Source organism: Cupressus sempervirens, chromosome 8, assembly GCF_028749045.1.
Source record: "Cupressus sempervirens isolate cs-2001-9-10 chromosome 8, ASM2874904v1, whole genome shotgun sequence".
Lineage (NCBI taxonomy): Eukaryota > Viridiplantae > Streptophyta > Pinopsida > Cupressales > Cupressaceae > Cupressus > Cupressus sempervirens.
The window spans coordinates 420,396,878-420,421,925 of NC_143125.1; the positions used below are offsets into that span (position 1 = coordinate 420,396,878).

Genomic DNA, 25,048 nt, shown 5'->3' on the forward strand with positions numbered 1-25,048 from the left:
AATATTTCTCGCTATGTTATTTTGTCAAAATCCCTAAAATAGAAGTTATTTCTCCAACATACTACCATACATAATCCTCAATTTTGCTATTTAAATTTTGTTGTCGTAAATATGAAATATCCCAAACTCAAATGTTGTCTCAAATCTGATTTGGTATTCAAATTTTCACAATATTTGCTTCATTTCATTGTAAAATAACAACATGCTAACATGCAAACTAAAAAATGCAAGGAAAAAAGTGATTTCAAAGACAAATATATTGAAAATCATTATGATACAAAACATGCATGGTTGTCAAACATATTGTTGTTACAATGCTAGTTCATGCATAATATTTACATGCAACATAACCATATGATTCCACTCCAATATCATCAAGCCCCTGTGAGATATGATCATTTGTAGCATAAGGAAGAAGATTGAATGACATGCAAGAAGAGTGGAGCTGCTGCTGTGAGCATACCCACAAATAATTGCTGCAGTATGAGGAACTAAACAATGTAATGCACCCATGAATCCAGTAGCGAATCCACAAAGAGGTTTGACCTAGGTTTCTGTCCACATCACCAAACCATCTAGGGTTTCCATCCCGGGGATTTACTAGACCTTCAAGCAAAGCTTCAAGCTCATAGAGAAAAGACTCAAAATAAAAATAACAGTCTCCAGAATGCCTTCACAATTCCCTTTTTTCTCTTTTTATAATAGCCTTTTCCCTAATTTGAGATAAATACTTTATTTCGTCTCTTTTATCTCATTTCCCTCCAACAAAAACTTTATGTTGTAATTTAAATTTGTCATTATAATAATATAAGATAAGATAATAATATTAATGTCCAATAAAAGACCACAAAAGGTCTATGGGACTGAGAGTTAACAAAAAGATAGCTGACAAAAACAGGAGCACCAAACAATGTCCAAGAAAAGCAAATAAGAAACAACAAACAAGAAGAAGATAAGAGAAGTGCAAAGAAATGCCAAGGCAAAGATTCGGAGTCATTCGTTGGCAAAAAGAAATCAGTTAAAGAAGGATAAGGTTGCGAGTGGACATGAGCCCTGATCTGTCTATGTGAGCTCTTGGAGGAGTGTCGCTGACCTAAGAAACTGTTGTGGGGTCTGACAAACCTAGAATGACCAGTGGAACTGAACGGCCTTTTCACACCACATGACAAAGATAAGGGTGAGAAAAAGGCAATAATGAGTTGATCAGAGGTATGTCGCTAAGGAAGTAGTGACTGTAAAGTACTATTGCGAAGCAGGGTGGCCTCCTGAAGATAAAGTGCGAGACACCACTAGTCAATGTAACTGAAGAAAGTTGAACGAGAAAAATAGTCACGAAAATGACACTGAAATCTCCCTCTGATCTCATAGAAGATAGGGCAACGAAAAATAGCGAGTCTCTGACTCGACCTCCGCTAAAGTACACAACTGACAAATCCATTCTTCATTCTCCATATGATGGTTGGTCCAAGCTTGAAGACGATGAGAACCAACTCTGAAGGATCCCAAAGAGATACGCAAGGCATGACACCAACATCGAGATAGGTAGCTAGGACAAACAATAATCTCATCACAAATCTCCAGAAAGTGCTCAGCACAGAAGGTCATTCTCTGGCGTAAACCTCCAGGAGGGTTACTCCAGGTGGTGATAATGTATTATCTGTAGATATCAAGTCTAACATGCTCATTTAACTCCTAACATGAGGGGAGGAGATGAGCAGGGGCATCCAGCAAGAACTGATATGGAGGGAGGCGATCGATATCAATCCCAATCGAGCTCAGCAAAGAGGATGCCTGAGCATACTAGCAACGAGCTCCAGAGGTAGTATTAGAACTCGTAGTTGTAGTAGAAGGGTAATAAGCCAGGTAGGAATATCTATATCGATCTCCAATCGAACCTGCAAAACCACGAAGGCAATGAAGGAACCAAATCAGGATAAATATGGTCACAAGTCTAAAGGGATGAGCACCGAACTAAACTAAAATAATACTATGATGAGTGAACCCGTGACATATAATGATACGTCATAGAAGCAATGTTTGCACCCACTCGATCGAGGCCCAATCAGAGACAAGGAGAGAAGGCCCCATAAAGAACAATCGGTCAAACTAGAGAGTCCAAGAGAGATAGCTTGGAGGAGGTATCCTAAAAATGGTGTCTAAAACACTCTCTCAAGCATAGCAAGAGATCCCATGCCCTTACTGACTCTGGACTGAATCGTCGGTCTTATACTCAAGAGAGGCCCAGAAAACTTCACTTCTAGATACATATATGAACAAGTAATCTCAATCTCCTGTCCCTGCAAGAAGAAGTGAAGATAAGAAATCTTTAAAAAATTGAAGACCATAACTCAAGTCATACCCAAGTTAACCACAAGCTGTCACTGGTCACATAAGGAAGCTAAACCATCAAAAAGCCTTTGTAAACTCTCTGAAGAAGAAGTTAGAAGAACCATGTCATCCGCAAAAAGAAGAATCTCTGAAGGATCCCAAAGAGATACGCAAGGCATGACACCAACATCGAGATAGGTAGCTAGGACAAACAATAATCTCATCACAAATCTCCAGAAAGTGCTCAGCACAGAAGGTCATTCTCTGGCGTAAACCTCCAGGAGGGTTACTCCAGGTGGTGATAATGTATTATCTGTAGATATCAAGTCTAACATGCTCATTTAACTCCTAACATGAGGGGAGGAGATGAGCAGGGGCATCCAGCAAGAACTGATATGGAGGGAGGCGATCGATATCAATCCCAATCGAGCTCAGCAAAGAGGATGCCTGAGCATACTAGCAACGAGCTCCAGAGGTAGTATTAGAACTCGTAGTTGTAGTAGAAGGGTAATAAGCCAGGTAGGAATATCTATATCGATCTCCAATCGAACCTGCAAAACCACGAAGGCAATGAAGGAACCAAATCAGGATAAATATGGTCACAAGTCTAAAGGGATGAGCACCGAACTCAACTAAAATAATACTATGATGAGTGAACCCGTGACATATAATGATACGTCATAGAAGCAATGTTTGCACCCACTCGATCGAGGCCCAATCAGAGACAAGGAGAGAAGGCCCCATAAAGAACAATCGGTCAAACTAGAGAGTCCAAGAGAGATAGCTTGGAGGAGGTATCCTAAAAATGGTGTTTAAAACACTCTCTCAAGCATAGCAAGAGATCCCATGCCCTTACTGACTCTGGACTGAATCGTCGGTCTTATACTCAAGAGAGGCCCAGAAAACTTCACTTCTAGATACATATATGAACAAGTAATCTCAATCTCCTGTCCCTGCAAGAAGAAGTGAAGATAAGAAATCTTTAAAAAATTGAAGACCATAACTCAAGTCATACCCAAGTTAACCACAAGCTGTCACTGGTCACATAAGGAAGCTAAACCATCAAAAAGCCTCTGTAAACTCTCTGAAGAAGAAGTTAGAAGAACCATGTCATCCGCAAAAAGAAGAATGGAGATCAAGACCTGATGCAATTGGCATCCATCACCTGGGAGGGAGGAGTTCAAAAGGAAGTCCTCAAGCTCATCAATATACAAACCAAACAAAGTGGGGGAGAGAGGGCAGCCTTGTTTAACTCCAATGGTGCTATGGATCGGAACTGAGAATCCCTCAGGAATCCTAAATCTACCCACCATAGTTTTGTACAATCTCATGATAGCAGTTAGTAGCATCTCTAAAATCCCAATCACACGAAACCTCTGAAATAGAGACATCCTAGGAACGGAATCAAAAGCCTTGCGAAAATCAACAAAGCAGTAGTATACTTTCGTTGATCTATGTCTAGCCTCCTCAATAATAGCCTGTAAAGTGAAAATGTGATCCATGGTCCAATAGTTAGCATGGAAACCAGCCTGTTCTCTAGCTCTATAGCCTCTCTTGTCAAGCTCTTTGGATAACATAGCAGTCAGGGTTGTAGCATACAATTTGGCAAACGTGTGTCTAATCATGATGGTCTTGTTGTTACCAAGCTCAAAGACAGGACCGGTCTTGTGAATCGGATAAATTAGATGCCTTGACTAAGAAATATGGAAACTAGTACAAACCACTCTATTAAAGAGTATAGAGAGATAGGAGCCAAGGACTAGGACACCAAACTTGAAGAGTTCTACCCGGAACCCCTCCTCATCAACCGCCCTACTACATCTCATGGATCTGATGGCCTCATAAATGTTAGAGGGGGTGAACAAGTCTCAATAAGGAGGCAAAATGGGGTGGATAGATGGCTGCCCAGAAATGTCAAAAGAGTAGTGGTGTGAGAGGTTAGCGAGCCAAAATCAAGGGTGGAGGGCAAAGGGGGACAGTAGGGGAATAGGGTGTGCCAGAAGAGCTAGGGATTGCGAATAAGCGTGGAATATAGGGATTTACACTAAGATGCGATAAAAAGGACAGTTTCTTACAGCAAAGAAAATGGAGGTAAGAAGAACAAAGGTGAGCAAAGGCCTAGGAATGAACCTTAAAGGCGGAACACACCGAGTGATGGAAGCTTTTGCAGTCAACATCGAACCATTGTTTCATAGAGCATGTATTATGGTGTTTGTTTCTGAGGGAGAGCGAAGAGCGATGAGGGATGGAAAGGATGGCGGACTTCCAAATGGCCGCAGCTAGTAAACCAAACATGGAGGCCTCACAAGAGTCACTAAAACAAGCAGGGATAAGGAGCCTCTTAAGATGAGAGGAAAAGAGCTTACTGTCGTCATCGAGGAAGCGGAAACAAAAAGGGGGGCAGGTAGCGGGAGGCAAGAGGTGAGGAGACTAGAGAGGAGGCGACAAGTGAGGAGAAATGTGGAGAGCACTACTGACGAGAGCATGCAAGAGGAAGGCGTGAGATGGTGAAGCTATGAATAAAGGGGATGAAGGAGGGAGAGGTGAGGGCATAGTCCACAACGATGGAACACCCACAATGAGGCCAACAGGTAAAGATCTCGGAACCTGGAAAGCATGAAAGACCGTTCAAGATCACAAGTCCAGAGGACTCACAAAGTTGTAGTAAATGGCATCCATAACAGGAAATCGGCAGAAGAGCATCATCAGAAATATGTTGAAGTCCCAAAATAGTTGGATCAATCTCTAAGGTGCAGATGGAATCAAAGCATCGGTCATAAAGTGGAGTCTAGAGTTCTCTAGTCCGTGCATTGAAATTCACAAGAATGATGATGTAAAGCAACAAACTAAGAGATACACTCATAAAGGTCAACAAATGGGTCTCTATCCTCGGTACCATGAATAGCATAAGGAGAGGAAGCTAGCGGAAAGTAGCAAACAGCAACAAAAATATCTCTCTGACGGTGACTCTTGTGGTCAATACAAACCCACATGAATCTGGTATACGTATCGGAGTGGACAACAAAAGTAAAGCTGAAAATATCATTTCTAATCAAACAAGCAACACCTCCAGACCCACAAACCCCACCAGAAGCACGAACCTCCTCTCTACAAACAGATAATCACTGATAGCCTGCAAACCCCGGAAGAGGACGCATGGGACTCTCGTGGATTTCAGTGATGACCAGTTTGTCAGCACACCTCATTGCATCGTGGAAGAGACCAAGTAATGACCATAGGGAACCATTACCATTCAAGCAGTTAACAAGAGAGCAAGTGGGGGTCTCCCTCTTGTCCGACTATTGGTGAGATCGTCATTTGGTCTTGGGGACTTGTCTCGCTTCCCATCCACTAGCGAGGGATCTTGAATAGCTGCTTTGAGATTCCTAATAACTGCACATTTCCCAGCCCAACTAGCCTCTGCCACAAGACCACTAGCATATTTCAGCTCTGTTACCTATGTCTTCGTGAGATCTTCATCTAGAAAAATCTTCAAGGGGAGAGAGAACAACTTCCTCTTTGCTCTAAGAGCACGAAGCCTATTTGAAAAAGTGAGAAACTAGATGAAAAGGATGTCGTCGTGACCAATCCAGCATTTATCTAGTATGATGTCAAAGATACCAAGTTGATCACCAAGGAAAGAACGTCCAATAGAGAGAGGGTCAGAAGTAGGAGGGAGACCATGGACTCGCAGGTTGAGCTCATGAGAACGTCCCACACGTTCATCCTCTATCTTCCCCTGAACAATCTTATCCAAACTCGATAAAGGTGCAGTAGCAGCTGTGGTATTGCAGAGAGAGGCCCATGATTTCACTTTCTATTCAATTTCAAAAATCAAAGAGGAGTGTTTTGCTGCAATTTCAAATTGTTGTACTTTGATGGTATCTAACCCCTCAAGTTGCTCGATTATGGATTCCGGATGGGATTTTAAGCCTGTAGTTTCAAAAGTAAAAGTATCAAAGAAACCTTTGATTTGAGAAGTATTCGAACCTGTGGCATGTTTGAGTTATGTAATTGTCTTGCTCAATGATAGTACTTGCTCTCTGAGCATTTGATTATCCATTTCCGGCTTAGTAACCTGGTCGCAGAGCCTCTAGTAGGTCAAAGGTTGTGATTGTGATGAGCCTGCATCTCCATTTACAATCATATTCAAACTATAACTTAAACCTAGGACAATAAAAAACAAACCCTCGAGCAATGTGAACCAAACACTGAGCAACAGCGAAGGAGGTCATAACAATCAGCTACAGAGAAGACAAGGAATGAGGGCCGGAGCAATCACGAGGAGAGAAACCCTCGAGCAATGTGAACCAAACACCGAGCAGCAGCAGAGGAGGCCAGAACAATCAGCTACGGAGGAGAAGAGGAGGAATGAGGGCCGGAGCAATCGTGGGGAGAGAAAGAGAGAGAGGGAGAACAGTCGAAGGCCGAAGGCATAGATCCCGTGTGGGAGAGCCACTACAAACAAACACAAATCTGCACATTGATCAACCCGACACAGCACAAACCCCGCGTGAGAAAAACACAAACCCGTGTTTTCATCAACCCGACACAGCATAGACCATGCGTGAGAGAGCCACTGCAAATAAATTAAATATTAAAATAAAGTCACATTATTAATTTAAGTGACTTTTAATCATTCTTATTTTATTGAAGTCACTTTCAATTAAATTAATTAAAATAAAAGCTACCACTTTAATATTTAATTTATTTAGACAACTTTAAAATAATTCTTTTAATTCATTTATTTCACCAACATTTGTGGATATTACAGAATACCTCAAAATGTCATCTCCAACTCAAATATGAGCCAGCCTATATGGAAAATCAATTGAACTGCATTTGAATATAACCAACCCACCCCACACACTTCAATTTGACTTGCCCTTATAGCATCAATACATTTTAACTGATATTGATGGCTCTCAATTAGCATAAATGTACACAGATACAAATTACATAGTAAAAAGTAAACTCGAATTAGGTATTCAAGCATGTTTGCCTACTGTTAAAAACTACTATAATAACAGATTCCTTAACCCTGCCTTAACACCTAAGGCCAATCTTTAAGGCTGATGAGATATACTACAAAGTATTCAGATATTTTAAATACACTGCCCATACAAATCACAATATGAAAAACCTTTGGATGCCCTTCATAACAAGCCATTCAGTATAGCCATAATTCCATTCCCCATCTAATTGTGAGATACACCAAGTTGCTGGTTTAGAAAAGTTAAATGAAGCTTAGATACTAACAATGTAAATTATTGAAATAGACTGCATGCCTTATCATAAAGAATCAATAAATATTAAATATCAGAAAACTAGAACCCACAATGCAAGCCTAATCAGTGACAAAAATTTGGGTATGTGTCAATGTGGATGAAAGATAGAAGAGATAGGTTAGCTTATATAGCCTCCTTTCAGTGCCAAAGGTTTGAATACAAATCTTAAGATAGCTTACAATCTAGCTTTCAGCATCAGTTTCCAGAATTAATTTTGCATGCATAGCCTCACTTCATCAACAGCTTCCAGGATTATATTAAGTTATCTAGGTGACTAGATTGATATTTACAATTTAGCAGATGGAAATCCCAAAATATTTAGTACATGTGTTATTCTTTTTACCTTAAAATTTGTGTATTAGGTGTTTGGGAGCATACCAGGAACCCAGAAATCTTGGTTGACCTTGTGTAATTAGTGCATTAGACAATGATGCTTTCTAGAGTAACAATGAATATGACCATTCAAATTGAAGCAATCAGGCTACCAGTGGACAATAACTTAAGTGGATTATATAAAAGCTGTACATGTGCCTTCATTTGTTCCAATGGCAACTGCCAACAATCTCAATGAAGAATTTGGAAGGGCTTCTTTCACAATATTAGAAACAGTAGAAATGCATGTGCAAATTTCATATATACTCTTCAAGTAAATTGTTATATCATGTACAATTGTTTCATTTTGCTGTGCAGCCTCTTGTTTTGAATCATCAGAAAACTAGCATTTCTTACTCTTATTTTTTGCAATTAGCTAAAGTTGACTTGAACTGCAGGACATTCCAGTATGAGATCTACACCAAGGGCATGATACTTTCTAGTTTAAGGATAGGAGGAATAGGCACAAAAATGTGAATGGAAGAAGGCTAGAGTCTCAGAGACACTTACATTTAGGTATTAAATATTTATAATAAAAGAAAGCTCAATGTCTAGATATGTCTTGACAATAATGAAAGCATTTATTGGATACACCAATCTCTACATATATAGTTCACTATAGAAAGCAAAGCAAAATTATGCGTTGAAAGTATGCTAATGTGTTGGTCACAAAAATAATTTTATGCAAATGAACAAAAATTAATACACAAGTACAGGAGAAAGCAAACAAAAATTTTGGTAACTTACCAAGTTCATCATCAAAAGCAAGGCAATATGCTTTAAGCTCCCGATCTGTTTCTCCATTCATGCGCTGTCCAATCAAAAATGCTGCAAGCAATGATTCACTAACAGCATTTGGCCTTTCCTGGTGCTCATTAAATGGAAGTACATCTTTAAGTAGACCTGCAACCTCTTCATAACCAAGATGACCACCTGCCAAAACCTCTCTCAAAGCACCTACTAACCTCATTTCTGCATGTTGATTGCCATGAAACCGAGGCCCAACAGGAGAAGCTCCACCCATTAGAGATCCCTCTGGATCTGCTATGAAAAGTACATCTTGTGGCAAAGTCTCAGTAAGAAGTGGCCAGTATGCATTCATTGCCCGTGTTTCTCCCTCGCTCCATTGAGTGGCTTCGGGAAAAGCATTAGCCCTTATTGTCATACCTGCAAAGAATGCCCCAAGTTGTGCTGCTGAAACTCTTTCTCCATTGTTGAGCTCTCCTCTTGCTTGAGGAAGTGGGGCAACCACAAAGCAAAGACATTAGAACTAAAGAAACGAAATGCATTTCTCAATTTCTTTTAAGATTATATTTATTTTCTTCTCGTGAACATCATCAAAAGAAAAATGTACTCAATCTATTGTGCATGCCCACTAAAATGGAAAAACTGAGAAGAAGAAAACTAAACAGGCATTTCCTCTAAACCATTTCTGATATGCGAAGAAGCTTGATTATATTTTTCTAGACTCCCAACTAACTCTTTCCTCTCATAAAAAGTATAGACACAACAGTGAATTAATTATAGGTTCAACATAAGTACCGTGTTTGAATTGCTTGACAACATTTGTAGTTTGATTGTATTATCTTCTTTCAAGAAATTCGATTATCAAAATCCAACACAATTAGCTGCATCATAGGGAGTATGTTAGTGAAGCAAACCTCCTTTTAAGCTACAAATTTTAGGCTAGAAGTTAAAATTCCAAACAAATAATATCTTATTAATGTTTTTCAGATGATCAATACAAAGGTTGGTTCCTTGGGAGGCATTAAAGTTCCATTGTTATTCCAGATGTCACAGCCCAACCTCATAAGCTCTGTTCTTTTGTCAATGATAGTCTTGTCCTTAAGAGTTTGCAAACCAAACAATAACTGGTACAAATGCTGATCCATACCAAGTAGGTGGCCTAAAGATTCCAAGAATTCCTCAAGGACACTTTGGCCAATTTCATTCATGCTATTAAGGAAGCCTTCAATTTTTCTACCTCTAACTCGAGAAGCCCTAGGGTGTTTGAACTAGAGAACATGTCAATTGATCATGTGAGAAGCTTGTCACTCCAATGGTTTAGATCCATGATATGAATAAAGAAGAGGATTTAATATAGGATATGAAGAGATATGAAGAGGTTGAGACCATAGTTTTGCAACTCTACAAAAACTCTCCAACTTTCTAGGTAATCTATATTTTTGGCTGGGTGAGTTTTCACAAGTTTAACTCTTGCACTTTATAGACACAAAAAATGGACATGAAAATGTCAATGCAAGTAAAATGCTGGTTAAAATGTGTTTTCCACATGCTATTTTTGCCATAAAACCATGCATCTTCTCTTTTGAGATGTTAATTTTTAGTTTAATACTTTTTGTGATTGAATTTGACCAAAAAATATGTTTCTTTAAAAGAATTTAATTTTTAGTACTTAGTTGCCAAGTCTTTGCCAATTTTCGTGAAGTATTTACCAAGTTGAAAATTTTGGCCTTGTCATGTACTCTTTATTACGAAGTAATTGGAAAATATTTATTTGTTATTAACAATGATTAAGAGATCAATTTATACAAGAGACTGAACGATGTTTCCTTAAGAAACAATCATAAAGAATAGAAACATTCTATTCTAGAAACAGAAAACTAAATATTAGAAACATTCTAATATTTACAAAAGATTACAATAGATAACCATTAGATACTAAACAGAGATAATAGAAACTATCTATTATCGTAATACCCTCCCTTAATAGTTAATCTATCTAGAGCACAAAGCTGTCAAAAAGCGTAGAAGGCAGATTCTGTCTGCTTAAGGTGCTCCACACTGTTCAATGTGGGTTGTGAACCAGATTGCTTAGATAGAGCAGCTAAGCGCTCCCAACATTGAACCTTCATCTGACCAAACTTGCGGCAATAGTTGCATTGAATGTTCTTCCAGGAGCCTTCTGAATCTAGAGCAGAGGATGTCTACTAAGAAGACTGTTGATGGTAATTTGGAGAAAATCGAAAGAACCAAACACGATTTTTGGGGGGAAAAATCAATCAAAACCCAACATGATTTTTGAGGTGAAAAATCAATCAAAACTCAACATGATTTTTAAGGTGAAAAATCAATCAAAACCTAACATGATTTTTGAGGTGAAAAATCAATCAAAACCCAACATGATTTTTGAGGTGAAAAATCTATTACATAACATGGATCTTTTCTGCAAATGTAATAATATGGCCATTGTAATTGATATGTTCCAAATGCAGATTTGGATCTCATATAAATATGTATGGATTAAACGATGATTAAACCTTGGAGACATGTCATGTCTCTTGAAGAGACATGTCTCCAAGGTTTAATCATCATTTAATCAATACATATATTTCATAATAATAATTAGTATAATATATATATGTATATGTGTGTGTGTATGTATTGTATATGTATATATATTATATACAATATAATATATATATATATATATATATATATATACTATAATATGTATATGATATACTATATATAATAATATATATTATTATTACTTGAATACGCATATATGTATAGAAAATGATGATTTGCCAATAATAACAATGTATCTCAGATCGAATTTATCCAACTAGAGCTACAACTTTAACACTCCCTCTTAGCTAGGGAGGATTTGTAGAACACCTTGTGCTCTCAAGTATATGAAGAGATATCGACTCAATATGATATTCCTGGAATGACATATATAAGGATATCAACATAAATCAAATATATATATTAACATATATTACATATGGAATTTGCTTCAATTCACTATGAGGCTAAATTTCTCAACGCTCCCACTTTAGCAAGGATAGAATTTCAACAGTTATAATACAAGATTTGAATAGCACCTTAAGTGTGGTCTAAGATAGATCTAAATTATGGTGTCTGGCAAGATCCGGCCCGAAGAAACATAACAAACTGATTTTCATGGTGTTCAGCAAAATCTGGCCCGAAGAACCATGATGAGTTGATTATCAAGCTGTCTAGCAAAATCCAGCCCGAAGAACCAAGATAACACTTGCTCCAACACATTTTTGTGTTAGGAGATAGGTTAACTATTGATAAGATCGTCACCTTACAATAGTTACCTTCTATCCGTTATCATAACTTCTGGCACTCCGAAACAACTTAATGTAGTTTGTTATGATAACAAGTTCAGCTATTTATAAGATTGTCACCGTTCAATAGCTCTCCTCTAAATATATAAATCAATGAAAGATCGTCACCTTTCATGACATAATCACAACAACATCATGTAGTAACTCACATGATATCCACCATGAACCAAGTCAGAGGATGGACTCACCATAGCTGTTACTAGAGGTGGAACAAGGGTTTTCACCTCAATTCTATCTCATAGAGAAGAATACATTACAATAAATTTACTTAGAACTTCTCCTCATAGAGAAGATATCATTTACAAAAGATTGCACCTCAAAATTCTCCCTCTGAACATCGATTCTGGGAAGTCAGATACTCTAGTTACTTCCTCAAAAAGCTCTCTTCACCCAAGGATGCCTGTCGAACTCACTCTGAATTTTTTGATTTTCTAGTGATAAGTCAGTACTTCCCCATAATGCACTCAAAAGTAGGCCCATCAAAATCATGTAGTCACACATTTATTTCTAGACTCCCTCTGAGTGTCAATCTTCTAAGCTCCCGCATTGTCTTCAAAGAAGTGGCATACTCCCTCTTAATGTAAAAGAGAAATTAGAGAAGAGAGAGCTCTAGTTACCCAAGTTGAGAAGAAATTAGATTGGATAATTGATAGTGGATGTTCACATCACATGACTGGTGATATGAACAAGTTTGTTAAGCTTAGAAATCATGATGGAGGTATTGTTAGAGTTGGTAACAATGCAGCCCGTCATATTATAGGAATTGGATCTATTACTCTTGATGGTAAAACTAACACTGATGATGTTTACTTTGTTGATGGTTTGAAACATAATATGTTAAGTGTTGGACAGTTGGTAGACAAGGGATATTTGTTGCAGTTCACAGAGAAGACTTGCATTATCAAAGACAAAGATGGTAAGTTGATTAGTACTGGAACTAGATCCAAAGGTAGTGTATTTCAGTTGAATCCTATTAAAATAACATGTTTAGTTGCAAAAGTTGATAACAGTTGGTTATGGCATAGAAGGTTCTGTCATATAAACTTTGATAATATTGTGAAGTTTAACAGTACATTTGCAATGAGAGATTTGCCTAAGATTATTGAGCCTACTAATGTTGTCTGCAAAGAATGTATTTTGGCTAAACAAAAGCAAGTGTATTTTCCTAGCAAGAAGTTCTCTACTATAGAGAAATTAGAGATTGTTCACACAGATCTAAGTGGTCCGACAAGAACCAGAGGATTCTATGGTAAAAGGTACTTTATGATTTTGTTGATGATTTCACTAGAATGATGTGGGTAGCATTTCTTAAAGAGAAGTCTAAAGGTTTTGAGAAATTTAAGATATTTAAGAACAGAGTTAAGAATGAATCTGGTGTCTTGAATAAATGTTTGAGATTAGATAGAGGAGGAGAGTTCACCTCTAGAGAGTTCAACATGTTCTGTGAAGAGAATGGAATCAAAAGACAAATATCTTCACCAAGAACACCTGAACAGAATGGGATTGTTGAAAGAAGAAACAAGTCAGTAGCAGAAGCAGCAAGAGCGATGTTATTTGAGAATGATGTCTCAAAGACATTTTGGAGAGAAGCAACTAACACTGCAGTATATAATATACTTTGAACAGAGTACAGATTATTAAAGGTATGAGCAAGACACCTTATGAGTTATGGTTTGGTCATTCACCATCAATCAAGTATTTCAGAATATTTAGAAGTAAGTGTTACATTAAAAGGGATAATGATATTGTTAAGTTTGATCCTAGAAGTGATGAAGGTATGCTTCTTGGTTACTCATTGAAAAGTAAAGCATATAGATGTTTCAACTATATAACTAAGACAATAGTTGAGTGCACAAATGTAAGGATTGATGAAAACTTTGGCACTAAAGAGAAGATGGTAGATTATAATTCTGATGAAGAAGAAGACAATTCTGGAATTGTTAGACAAAATGTTGAAGTCCTTTTTGAGACTAACAATGACTTGCAGAATGATGTATCTATTGAACATAGAGAAGAAAAGAGATCGGAACCTAGAGAAGAGATAAAAGTTGAGATGTCAACTCCTACCTCCAGCAAAAACATGAAAAAGAATCACCCTCCTAAGCAGATAATTGGGAGCAAGGATAAAGGTGTGATGACAAGGAATAGGGTGAACACGGAATTATGTCTGATTTCTCAAGTGGAACCTAAGAGCACAGATGAGGCATGTAAGGATGAGCACTGGATGCAAGCAATGAAAGAAGAAATTAGATCAGATTGTGAAGAATGAGACATGGGAATAAGTTCCTAGACCTAAAGACAAGAATGTGATAGGAGCCAAGTGGGTATTCAAAAATAAGATGAATGAGCAAGGAGAAGTTGTGAGAAACAAAGTCAAACTTGTTTGCAAAGGTTACTCACAGCAAGAAAGCATAGATTATGAAGAAACATATGCACCTGTGGCAAGAATGGAAACAGTAAGGTTGTTCTTGGCTTATGCGGCAAGCAAGAATTTCAAGGTTTATCAGATGGATGTCAAGTCAGCTTTTCTGAATGGCGAACTCGAAGAAGTCTACATTGAGCAACCTGATGGATTCCCTTTGACAGAAGAAAAAGATTTTGTATGCAGATTGAAGAAAGCACTGTATGATCTGAAGCAAGCACCTAGAACCTGGTATGCAAGGTTGGACAGATGTTTGTCTAAACTTGGATTTATTAAAGGCACAAGAGATAGTAATCTCTACTAAGGAAAATTGATGATGGTTTGTTTATCATTGTAATATTTGTGGATGACATAATATTTGGAGAAAATGATAAAGAAAGTGATAAATTTGTTGAAGAGATGAAAAATGAAATTGAAAAGAGCATGATAGGAGAAATGAAGTTTTTCCTAGGATTGCAGATTGCGCAAAGCAGAGATGGGATATTTATTTCACAAGCCAAATATCTGAAAGACTTGTTGAAAAGATTTGGTTTAGAAAGTTGTAAACCTATTGGTACACCCATGATAATTGGTCACAAGTTATCTAGTAAAGATGAGACACCTACAGTTGAGCAGAAGAAATATAGATCTATGATTGGAGGATTGCAATATCTTACTCACACCAGACCAGATATAGCAAATGCAGTTGGGATTGTAGCAAGATTTCAAGTTGATACTAAAGAGTATCATTATGCAGTAGTAAAGAGAACATTCAGATATTTGAAGGGTACATCTGATTATGGAATCTGGTATGACAGATCAAACGATTTTACCTTGTGCACATATACTGATGCAGATTGGGCAAGCAGTATGGATGACAGAAAGAGCACCAATGGTTGAGCATTCTTTCTTGGAGGAAGATTGGTTTCTTGGTTGAGCAAGAAACGGGACTGTATATCTCAGAGTACAGCTGAGGCTAAGTATGTTGCAGCAGCAAATAACTGTAATCAAGTTATGTGGATGAAGCAAATGTTGAAGGATATTGGGATTGAGCTTACAGAACCTATTATGATTTATTGTGATAACACAAGTATAGTGAATATGTCTAAAAATCTAGTATTGCATTCTAAGACAAAGCACATATCCATTAAGTATCATGTTTTGAGAGAGAAGGCAGTAGAGAAAGAAATAAGATTGGAATATGCAAGTACTAAAGATCAGATTATAGATATCTTTACAAAGCCTTTGCCGAAGGATACTTTTGAGTATCTAAGAGTTATGCTAGGGGTTATTCCCCTGCCTACTTTAGAGTAGATGATGCAGAGAGTGCATCAACCCAGTGGTACAAAGCACTATGGTTAGACTGGATTGAATGCTGATGCTTCTTGTATGGGGGAGTATCTAGTATGTACTGAGTCATTGAGGACTCTTGGTATTTGGTATTTTGTACTAAATAATGTCTTTGGACACTTGAGCTGATTGAAGAGTTGGAAGAAGTATATTATAACAATTGGTATTTAGCAATTGGTATTGTGTACTTGTATTGACACCTTTGACATTGATGTCAATGGGGGAGAGAACATGTACATGAAAAACATCTCCTAGGCAATGGGGAGAGAAAATATGAAAGAAGCACCTATTGAGATGTTAATAAGTGTTATCTCTTTAGGGAGATTTAGAAAGATTTGTGTAAGTGTGCAGAAGAATATCTCTGTGGGAAAGATATGCAGCTAGAAAAGTATTTTCACTATAAACAACTGATGCCAGTTCTAACAGCCAAAAGTTTTCAGATTGATGAAGAGGATTTGAGAAGATGTCAGTAGCAACAGCAGAGTACAGTTTGGTATTCTTGGAACTTAGATGTTTTTTATCTATGTTTCCATAAATGCCAAAGGGGGAGATTGTTAGCATGAATGTTGATGATACTACATTGGGGGAGTATTCTGAGCATTGGAGAACATTGATATGTTGCATTCATAACCATATTTGTCATTGATGTTAATAGAGTAGTAATTCTGTAAAAACTGGAAGAATAGTAGTCAGAGATCTTACGATGCGCAGAAGCTGAGGAAAGTTTAGATGATGTGCAGTGAAGGACATGTTCCTGAGGTTGTCCTGATGACGTGGTTAAGAGGACTAAGTCTGAGTCGATGGTGTACGGAAGTTATACTTGATTTACTAGAAACAGAGTACTGGAAAACAGTGTTTTGATGATCTATCGCTTTCATCTGAGATGTAACGTAGAGATGCGCAACCACATAGTGATAAAGGACAGTCGTGTGGTGACGCCAGCATGTGGGCAAGACGTGGTATCGCACGTGTGAAGTTTTGTATCGACTGTGAGCCGATAGTGCTATTGCAATTGTGAATTAATTAATTATCTTATTTTAATTAATAGGGAAAGCCTCAAGGCCGACTCAAGGAATTATTATGAAGATACGGTATAAAGGAAAGTTGTTTTCCTTATTTGTAAAGTATCTGGGAGAAGAAGATCAAGTGGGATGCGAAGTATTAGTGCGCACTGCAAGAAGGAGTGCTTATAGAATGCATGTAAGCAATCCAAGGGATCATTGGATACGCAGTATGAGATCTGGTTACAAGATCTGAAGGAGTAGAAGTCCAATTAACAGGACAGAGACAGAGGAAGGAAAGTAAATTCCAATTCTATTATTTTGCAAGGAATAATACAAAGATCATTTGGACAATGGGTTCATTGATCTTAACCTTGAAGCTATTTGGGCAGTGGGTCCAGTTGTCTTCCACAACTCCTAAAAGGGTTGGAATCTCCTAACAGGGATTCAAAGTCTCCTAACAGGGACTCATATGTATGAATGTTGTAACAGACTCCTAACATGGTCTATCCTCTAACAAGGAATATTTATATTAGCACATCATCTTGTGGGTACCATTCCCACCGGAGTTTTCCCTCTGATCAAGGGTTTCCCTAGTTAACATATCTAGTATTAATTGTGCATGAGTATCTTGTTGTGGTTTCAATTTATATTACTCACATGGTTAAGTTTGTTTAAAGTAAATGATTGTGATAATAGTTTGATAACTGATTCACCTCCCCCCCTCAGTTATATTAGTGGACTATATATTCTAACGTGACTGTATGTTGCCTGCTTCCTTGTACAACCCACATTGAACTTAGGAATAGATGTGATTATTAATATCATTGCCAGTAAGTAATACTAATTGCCATATTTGTGATAGCCTAACCATTACATCCAAGACCAAATAGCAAATATGGATTTCACTAGAAGGAATCAATATCACCAATATTATTCAGAACACAATATAAGATGATGTCAACCCATGATGAAGACATTACAAATTTGAAGCGCAATGTGAAATATCAAAATGATATTTCCAATGGCAGACTAGGGTGAGAAATGACTCCCACTGAAACTATGGATACAGACTAGGGAGGATCTTCCACCTCTGAAACTGCATACAACCAAAAACCCAATCCCAAATGGAATTGCAAATACAAGAAACATAAACCCACGACTCTTTCCTTCACTACCAACCATCACTTTATAAAGGCCTTCATGAAGTTTTTGGAAGGTTATCATGGGCCGACATCATTATATTACAATTATATTATTATTTGACCCCCTTTTATTATATAACTAAATTTATTAATTAATTAAGTCCTTACAATATTATTTAATTTATTGGACCACTTAATTAATTAGTTTAATTAAGTCACTTTTACAGTCCTCCTAGCTCAACAATTGTCCTCAAGCAAACTGCAAAGTACAGGATCCATGTGCCAACGTTGGTAGCCATATCTACTGAAATCTTCATGGTACATCATGATCACATGCACGCACATGGATGCAAGTGCAAAGAATAAATAATCATCAAGCTACTATTACTCCACTCTGATATAAATGTTGCCATGTCAACAGTCATTAGGATCCCACTAAAGAAAATCATATAAAACACATCGACGCTTAGAACCAAAGCTTTACTGCTATCATGCCCAACCAAGGGGTAAACTCCATATTCGACCAACCTTAGAGAATGCACTTGCAAGGGATCATTGGTACAATTTGTATCTCCATGAATCTGATGAACTACTATTAGAGCCTACTCATCCAAAGGATCACTGATAGAGCCCTCACTTCCATCAATTTGATCAATGGGTGTTGGCTCGACGAAACTTATGCAAGCTTCTTCTTCTCCTTTTTGGTTGCCTTTAAGACTTGGATGGTCTCTATTTGAAGGGACAATGGTTTATTCTTGCTTGTCAAAATCCTCTAGTGATTGCAATGTAGGCATAACTTCATCCTTCATAGGGCTCATGGTGCAAAGTACCTCCTTGTCCATCTCCCGTCTAAGATTGATATTGTAGGTTATATCACCTTCAGAGGATGGGTGCCTCAACCTCAAGTCTATGCAGTAAATGAGAGATATTTTTGTCTGTCATCCACCACCAACCCAATCTTGCTTGATTTGCTTCAGTGATTCAGCCAATGTGGGCGGATGCATATCTAGCTGCTCAATCCTCAAAGGGAAAACGGGCATCATTGATCTTGTATTGGTCTAAGGTGTGTGTGACATGTTGCCCTTCATTCTTCCATTTGCCATGCACTTAAGTGTCCTGCCAATCTGCCTTTGTCCTCTTGCTAAGGTCTCATAGAGCTTTTGTTGACTTCTTCTTAGCTCTCTCAACGCATCTTCGAAATCATCATTCAGTGCCATGATTCAATCTAAATTTCCCAACAAGCTGGCAATACCACCAGCTTTGATACCACTATAATGTCCCAACAGCTCTCCCTAGTCATATGACATCTCCAACAACAATCTCAAACCTTAGTGTACGAACTAAGGCAAACACTTGTAGGTTATGGCTCAGCGTATGGTATTGGTGTTTCATCGTACAGTAATTACTCAAGGCATATGGTGGGTGTGTTCTTCGTTGCCATACCACAACTCCCCTCCATTGCGCAGCAATTGGATTTGACGGCGTATGGTCATGCCTTGCTCACCCATGTGACCAAATGACCATGTCTTGTCTGCTTCCTTGTATGGCCCAATGTTGCACTTAGGAATTGATACGGTTATTAATATTATTGCCAGGAAGTAATACTAATCACTGTATTTGTGATAGCCAGACAATTACACCCACCAAAACTACGAATACAAACCAGGGAGGATCTTCCACCTCAGAGATTGCATGAAACCAAAAACCCATTTCCAAATGGAATCACAAATACAAGAAATATATATCAACGGCGCTTTCCTACGCTACAACTATTGCCTTATAAAGGCCTCAAAGAAGTTTTTGGAAGGTTATCATGGGTCAACATCATTTTATTATTTTTTTGCCCCCCTTTTATTATATAACTAAATTAACTAATTAAAGAAGTCCTTATAATATTATTTAATTTTTGGGACCACTTAATTAATTAAGTCAATTCATTAAAATTGGGGACATTATAAGAACCACAATTGCAACTTTCCTTATTATATACATCACAAAATGTAATGAGCCTCTCTACAAACAAATGCTTGGGAGCCTCATTCATGTCACAAATACTTGAGCAAATCTAAGATATTTTGTGAACCATCTCTTTGGGTTCAAGACAAAACATACACAAACACATTAGAAGCTTGTTAAAAGGGTGTCGCAATCTATATTTGGTACTATGAAGATTCAACTAGACATGTAAAGAATGACAATTTTCACTTGACTAAATTGAATGTAGACTAGGCAGGCTCCATCAACAATCACAAGTAAAATAAGAATACATTTGTATCTTGGTCTCAACAACACTTCACTGGGTAAGTAATAATCAAATGGTGGTGGTGATTTCTTTCACTGAAGTAGAGTACAAGGTAATTTTGACTTGACTAACTCGGATGTAGACTAGGCAAACTCCATCAACAATCACAAACAAAATATAAATACACTTTTAACTTGGCTTCAAGGGCACTTCCTCGGGTAAGTAAGAATCAAATGGTGGTTGCGATTGCTTCCACTAAAGTAGAGTACAACATAATAAAAGGAGTTGTATGTAAAGTAGTTTGGCTTTGTAGAATCAACTAACAAAACTGTATTATGTCGAACAAAATGTTTTCAAGAAGATGAAAAATCTTGCTCTGCATAAGCAATACAAACACGTCAAGACTCATTACCACTGCATTAGAGAGATAGTGCAGAATAAATACAAACAAATCTAGCACATGCCCACGCAAAATTAATATGCGGGTGGATTTGCAAGTTTGCAATATAATGTCAAATAAGCACAGTTTATCTACGTATTAGATGGGGACCGTTAAAAATATTAACTAATATTTAACTATTCTTAAACTAATATTTAGATGGCAGATTCTGAGCAGCAATTAGGTTATGGATGGTTGTTATATGCAACGCAACAATCTTTGTGCTTGTGAATAAAAAGAAGAACGCCGTGATTCCAATGTCTATTTTTCTTCTAATCTAGCACCATTATGATTAAATGTAAACTGAAAAGATAGGTACCTGATTTGATGATAGTATGGAGAACGTTGGAAGCCTGTTCTTCATTAAGAGGCCGTGTCTGAGTAGGGCCGGTGCAGATTCGACCCTGAGCTTCCAACACAACAACATTAGGCTTAAGTGCGAACGCGATGGTGGCGCGTGATTTTGGTTTCGATGCAGATGGGGTTACTGTAAAGCATGCATCACAAGGATTAAGTTTTGTACGCATTTGCATTTTGGAGTGTCGATGTAGTTCGCTTTGAATTGATGTACCAAAAAACGAAGAATGCGTAAGATGAAATTTAACACCGTGGAATGTCCCCTCGATCTTGTGAAGTCGGTCAGCTTCAAAATTTTAAAAGCGTGCACCTGTAAAAGGAATCATAGAAACACCATTTTGTTTCAGCATATAATGAGACGCGACGCGGCTATCCTCCCACGGTTGACTAATTTTTTTAAAAATTGAAAACATCACGGATTTCTTTGAAATTTTCGGCGTTTAATCTTCTGATCTGCATAGTTTGTAATGGAAAACAAAAAAAAAGTTTACAAAAAAAATCACTAAAACAGTAATGAGGTAAAAAAGTAGTACCTTCCAGCCAATAGCTTAATTATTATTATTATTTATAATTTATTTGTAATTATAGAATTTAATCTTGTAATATATTTATATTAGGAAAAGTGTATTAGTAATTATTGTAGTTAACTTTTCGATAAACTTAAAAGCTAATATTCATGAATGTTTTGTCATTATTATTTTTTTATAATTTTTGTTGGGCTTAACAGTGATGTACTTTTGGACATGTTGTACAACATTTAAAAGTGGAAATTTTAAGTGTCTTAATATTTATTCAAAGATTTATGAATAACGATGTACTACAAATAGTACTTGCACAAATAATCATTTTCTATTAATAATTAATAGACTAAGACAAAAAAATTGTGATATGATGATTTTAATAATTGTTAACTTATTAAAAGATGTAATCTCTTTGAAAAAAATTTAATGAATTAGCTAATTAACATTCATTTTTAAATATAAAATATTTGTTGTGTGTGATCAATATGTAACATTGATTCATTGGTCAAAATATGTGTTGGAGCATTTTTATCTTTAAATAGAATTGATGTTGTTCTATTATGTTGTACAACTTTGAAGGAAATGTTATTATATAATTAGAAGGAGTTTTTTCAAAAATACTAGCACACAAGCAAGAGTGGATGGAAGCAAGCAAGTTGTCTACAAGTAGGTGCAAATTTTCTTGCATCGTACTGCAGGCTACTTGCGTGGTGGGTCATGGTGTTTTTTTTCCCTAGCTTGTACTGGCTTGTGCGGATGTGTTATGAGTGTATGTAGTCATTGTGGAGAGTGTTTATGTTTAGAGAGCCTTGCTTTTGTTTTCATTTACATAGTCATGGGTTACGATGTTGAGTACATATCTAGTTACAATGTATGTTTCTGGATAGACTTAGATTTTGCATTATTTTATGCATGGCTTTGATCTGCCCTAGACTTGATTGATTGATGGCTTCTCCATTGGCAAATGATGGTAAACAGGCCGAAAATTATCAATAGTGAGCTTGGTGATGTCAATAGTTTTAAAACCCAGATATTGTCTTATCGAGAGGTGGTTGCAAAGTCTTCATTGCCCACGATACCAGATTCGGTTGTCTTTAATGGGATAGTCACAAGAAGAGAATTGAACCCAGGAGGAAGAAGGATCAGTTCCAATGGAGATAGACCTGAAGGAGGAGAGGATGCAGGAAAGGGGGAATATGTGGACGTCGGGGAAGGTAAAGTCTCGATGCCTACTGTGGAAACTCTCACTTTGGAGCCAAGCAATGACATGGTAAAAGCAATCAAGTGTGAAAAGATAGACTGAAAAATGTTGTTGTTGTTTTTTTGTGCATGGATGTTAAATTCCTTCATGTTCATAAAATTTTAGATGATTGATTTAATAATGTGAGGGGCAAAAAGCTTGGAATCTTTGTTAATTTTAGTCAAATGGTGCAAAAAAGTTTTTTTTGTATTTTTGAAGAACCATTTGATGCAGGAAAAAGTCTTGAAGAAGGGCCTATGGAATATTAAGAAACCATTATTTAGGGCATTTCCTTGGGCACCCAAAAGCAATCATGAATGTGTTCAAACATCTTTCTTCTCCATTCTAGGTGGAGATTCAAGGGGTCCAACTTGAATTTCCGTATTTTATTTCTCATATGCTAAAATCCTTAGGGACTATCCTCCAGGTTGAGGAATCTAAAATTACTTTACCGCATTTGAATGCTAGGGCTTTTATAAACACCAAGAAATTTCTTGGGAAAATTTCATTGAAAATTGAAGATGAAAATTATTGTTGGAAAATTTATACATTAGAGGATGTGGGTGTCTGTTTACATTGTAAGATGAATGGTCATAATTGAAAAATTGCCCTCTGTTGCAAAATATTCAAAAGCAATTTAGCCCTAACAATAAGGAGGATAATTCTGACTCTAGTAATAAGTTTGGCAATAAACATCAAAATGTTAATGATGGAAAATAGAAAGATGCTCCCAATTCCAGGAGAGATATTCCAAATAGCCTCTTGAGGAAATTTGTCACTTTAACCAATCCCTTATATGAAGAGGACTATGTTGTTGTTCAGGCTCCCCAAAATGTAGACCTGGGTCCTCTCAACCTATTTGGTTCCATACCTCAATATATTCATGTTAATAGGAAGAAACTCAATGAAGATAATGCTACAATATTAAATGCCCAGTAGTTAGCCATTAGAAAACTACACCACATGAAGGATTCTGGACCTAATAATTCCTCCTTAGATCTTGATAAGGTCTGCCTTGACCCCAAGCTTCCTCAAATAGAGATTATGAATGGGATTGATTCCACCCCAAGCAATGGCATACCTTTGGCTTTAGGAGATGGAGGTTTCAAAGAAATTATCAATAAGAAAAAGAAAAGAAAAAATTAAGAAAGGACTAATAGTGCAAAAAGCTGTGAAAGGAGTAATAAGATTCAAAATAATGTTATCCTAGATTGTTTTAATAGACTTTGCAAGCCTAACAATACCTCAAACAATTAATCATGAATATTCATATTCATAGTTGGAATATCAAGGGTCTTGAAATTCTCAACAAGAAATATATTGTGAGAAATTGGTATAGTAAGCTACAAAAGAAAGACATTATATGCCTTCAAGAGATTAAGGTCTCGGGATATCATGCCTTTAACACTCTCAAGTTCTTTTGGGGTAAAGCAAAATGTCTATATTCTGGACATCATAGAGGTAAAAGGGGGAGTTGCCTTGCTCATTGGTCCTCAAGTTGTTAATAAATTGGTCTCATACAACTTCTCACCTTGCCATAGAGCTATTTGGACTACTTTTCGAGGACCAAAGAAAGTATTGTTAGTATATGTTAATATTTATGCCCCAAATGACTATAGGGATAGGGCTAGGTTGTGGGACTGGCTAATAGATAATTTCCCTGATAGTAACTCGATCTTCAAAAGTGACTTTAATATGATTGAAGTTAAGCAAGATAAGAAAGGTGGGACTATGCATGATTAGAAAGGTAATGAGTTTTTTTTCTAGGCCAAATTTAAAAGAAGATTTAAAATTAAAGATCCCCTTGAGAAAAGCAAACAAGAGTTGAATGCCATCTAGTTCACATGGTGTAACAATCAAACCAACAATAGGAGAATTTATTGTAGATTGGACAAGGTTTACCTAAATCCTTTTATTTTTGCTTGTCATCATTTACCAGGAGCTTCTCCTATAAAGGTAATGTTTACAAGCTTATATGATCACTCCCCAATTTTTGTGCATATTCATCTCAAAGAAGATCTTGTTATCAAGCCCACTAGTAGAAAATGTTCTTTCAATTTGAACACTTCCTTGCTACCTAATAATGATACCAATTATGCTATAAGACAAGTTTCAATCCTCTCCAAAAAAATTAATGGTAAATGTTTGATTAGGAAGAACTGGGAGACTATGACCAACATGTGGAGGAATCTATGTCAGATCATTGAGACTAAAGAAGCTAAAGATAAAAGAGTGAAAGAGAA

The 25,048-nt window shown here is 37.0% G+C and overlaps 1 protein-coding gene across 3 annotated transcripts in view; it reads right to left on the reverse strand.

Annotated features, from left to right (window-relative positions):
- The window catches only part of LOC149543030 (anthranilate phosphoribosyltransferase), a 243,676-nt gene extending 222,169 nt beyond the window's left edge, over positions 1-21,507 (reverse strand). For 2 of the 3 annotated variants that reach the window (XR_016355584.1, XM_089797960.1), the window contains exons 1-2: positions 21,007-21,507; positions 8,736-9,218 (exon numbers count right to left, since the gene is read on the reverse strand). Coding sequence is in view for 2 of the 3 variants with exons in the window: in XM_089797960.1 (XP_089654086.1) it covers positions 8,736-9,218; positions 21,007-21,220 (697 nt within the window). In the remaining variant the exon portion in view is untranslated. Of the gene's footprint in view, positions 1-8,735; positions 9,219-9,530; positions 9,617-21,006 lie in introns of all 3 variants that reach the window. The other variant, XM_089797961.1, reaches the window with a different exon arrangement.
- Between the last annotated feature and the right edge of the window lie 3,541 nt (positions 21,508-25,048).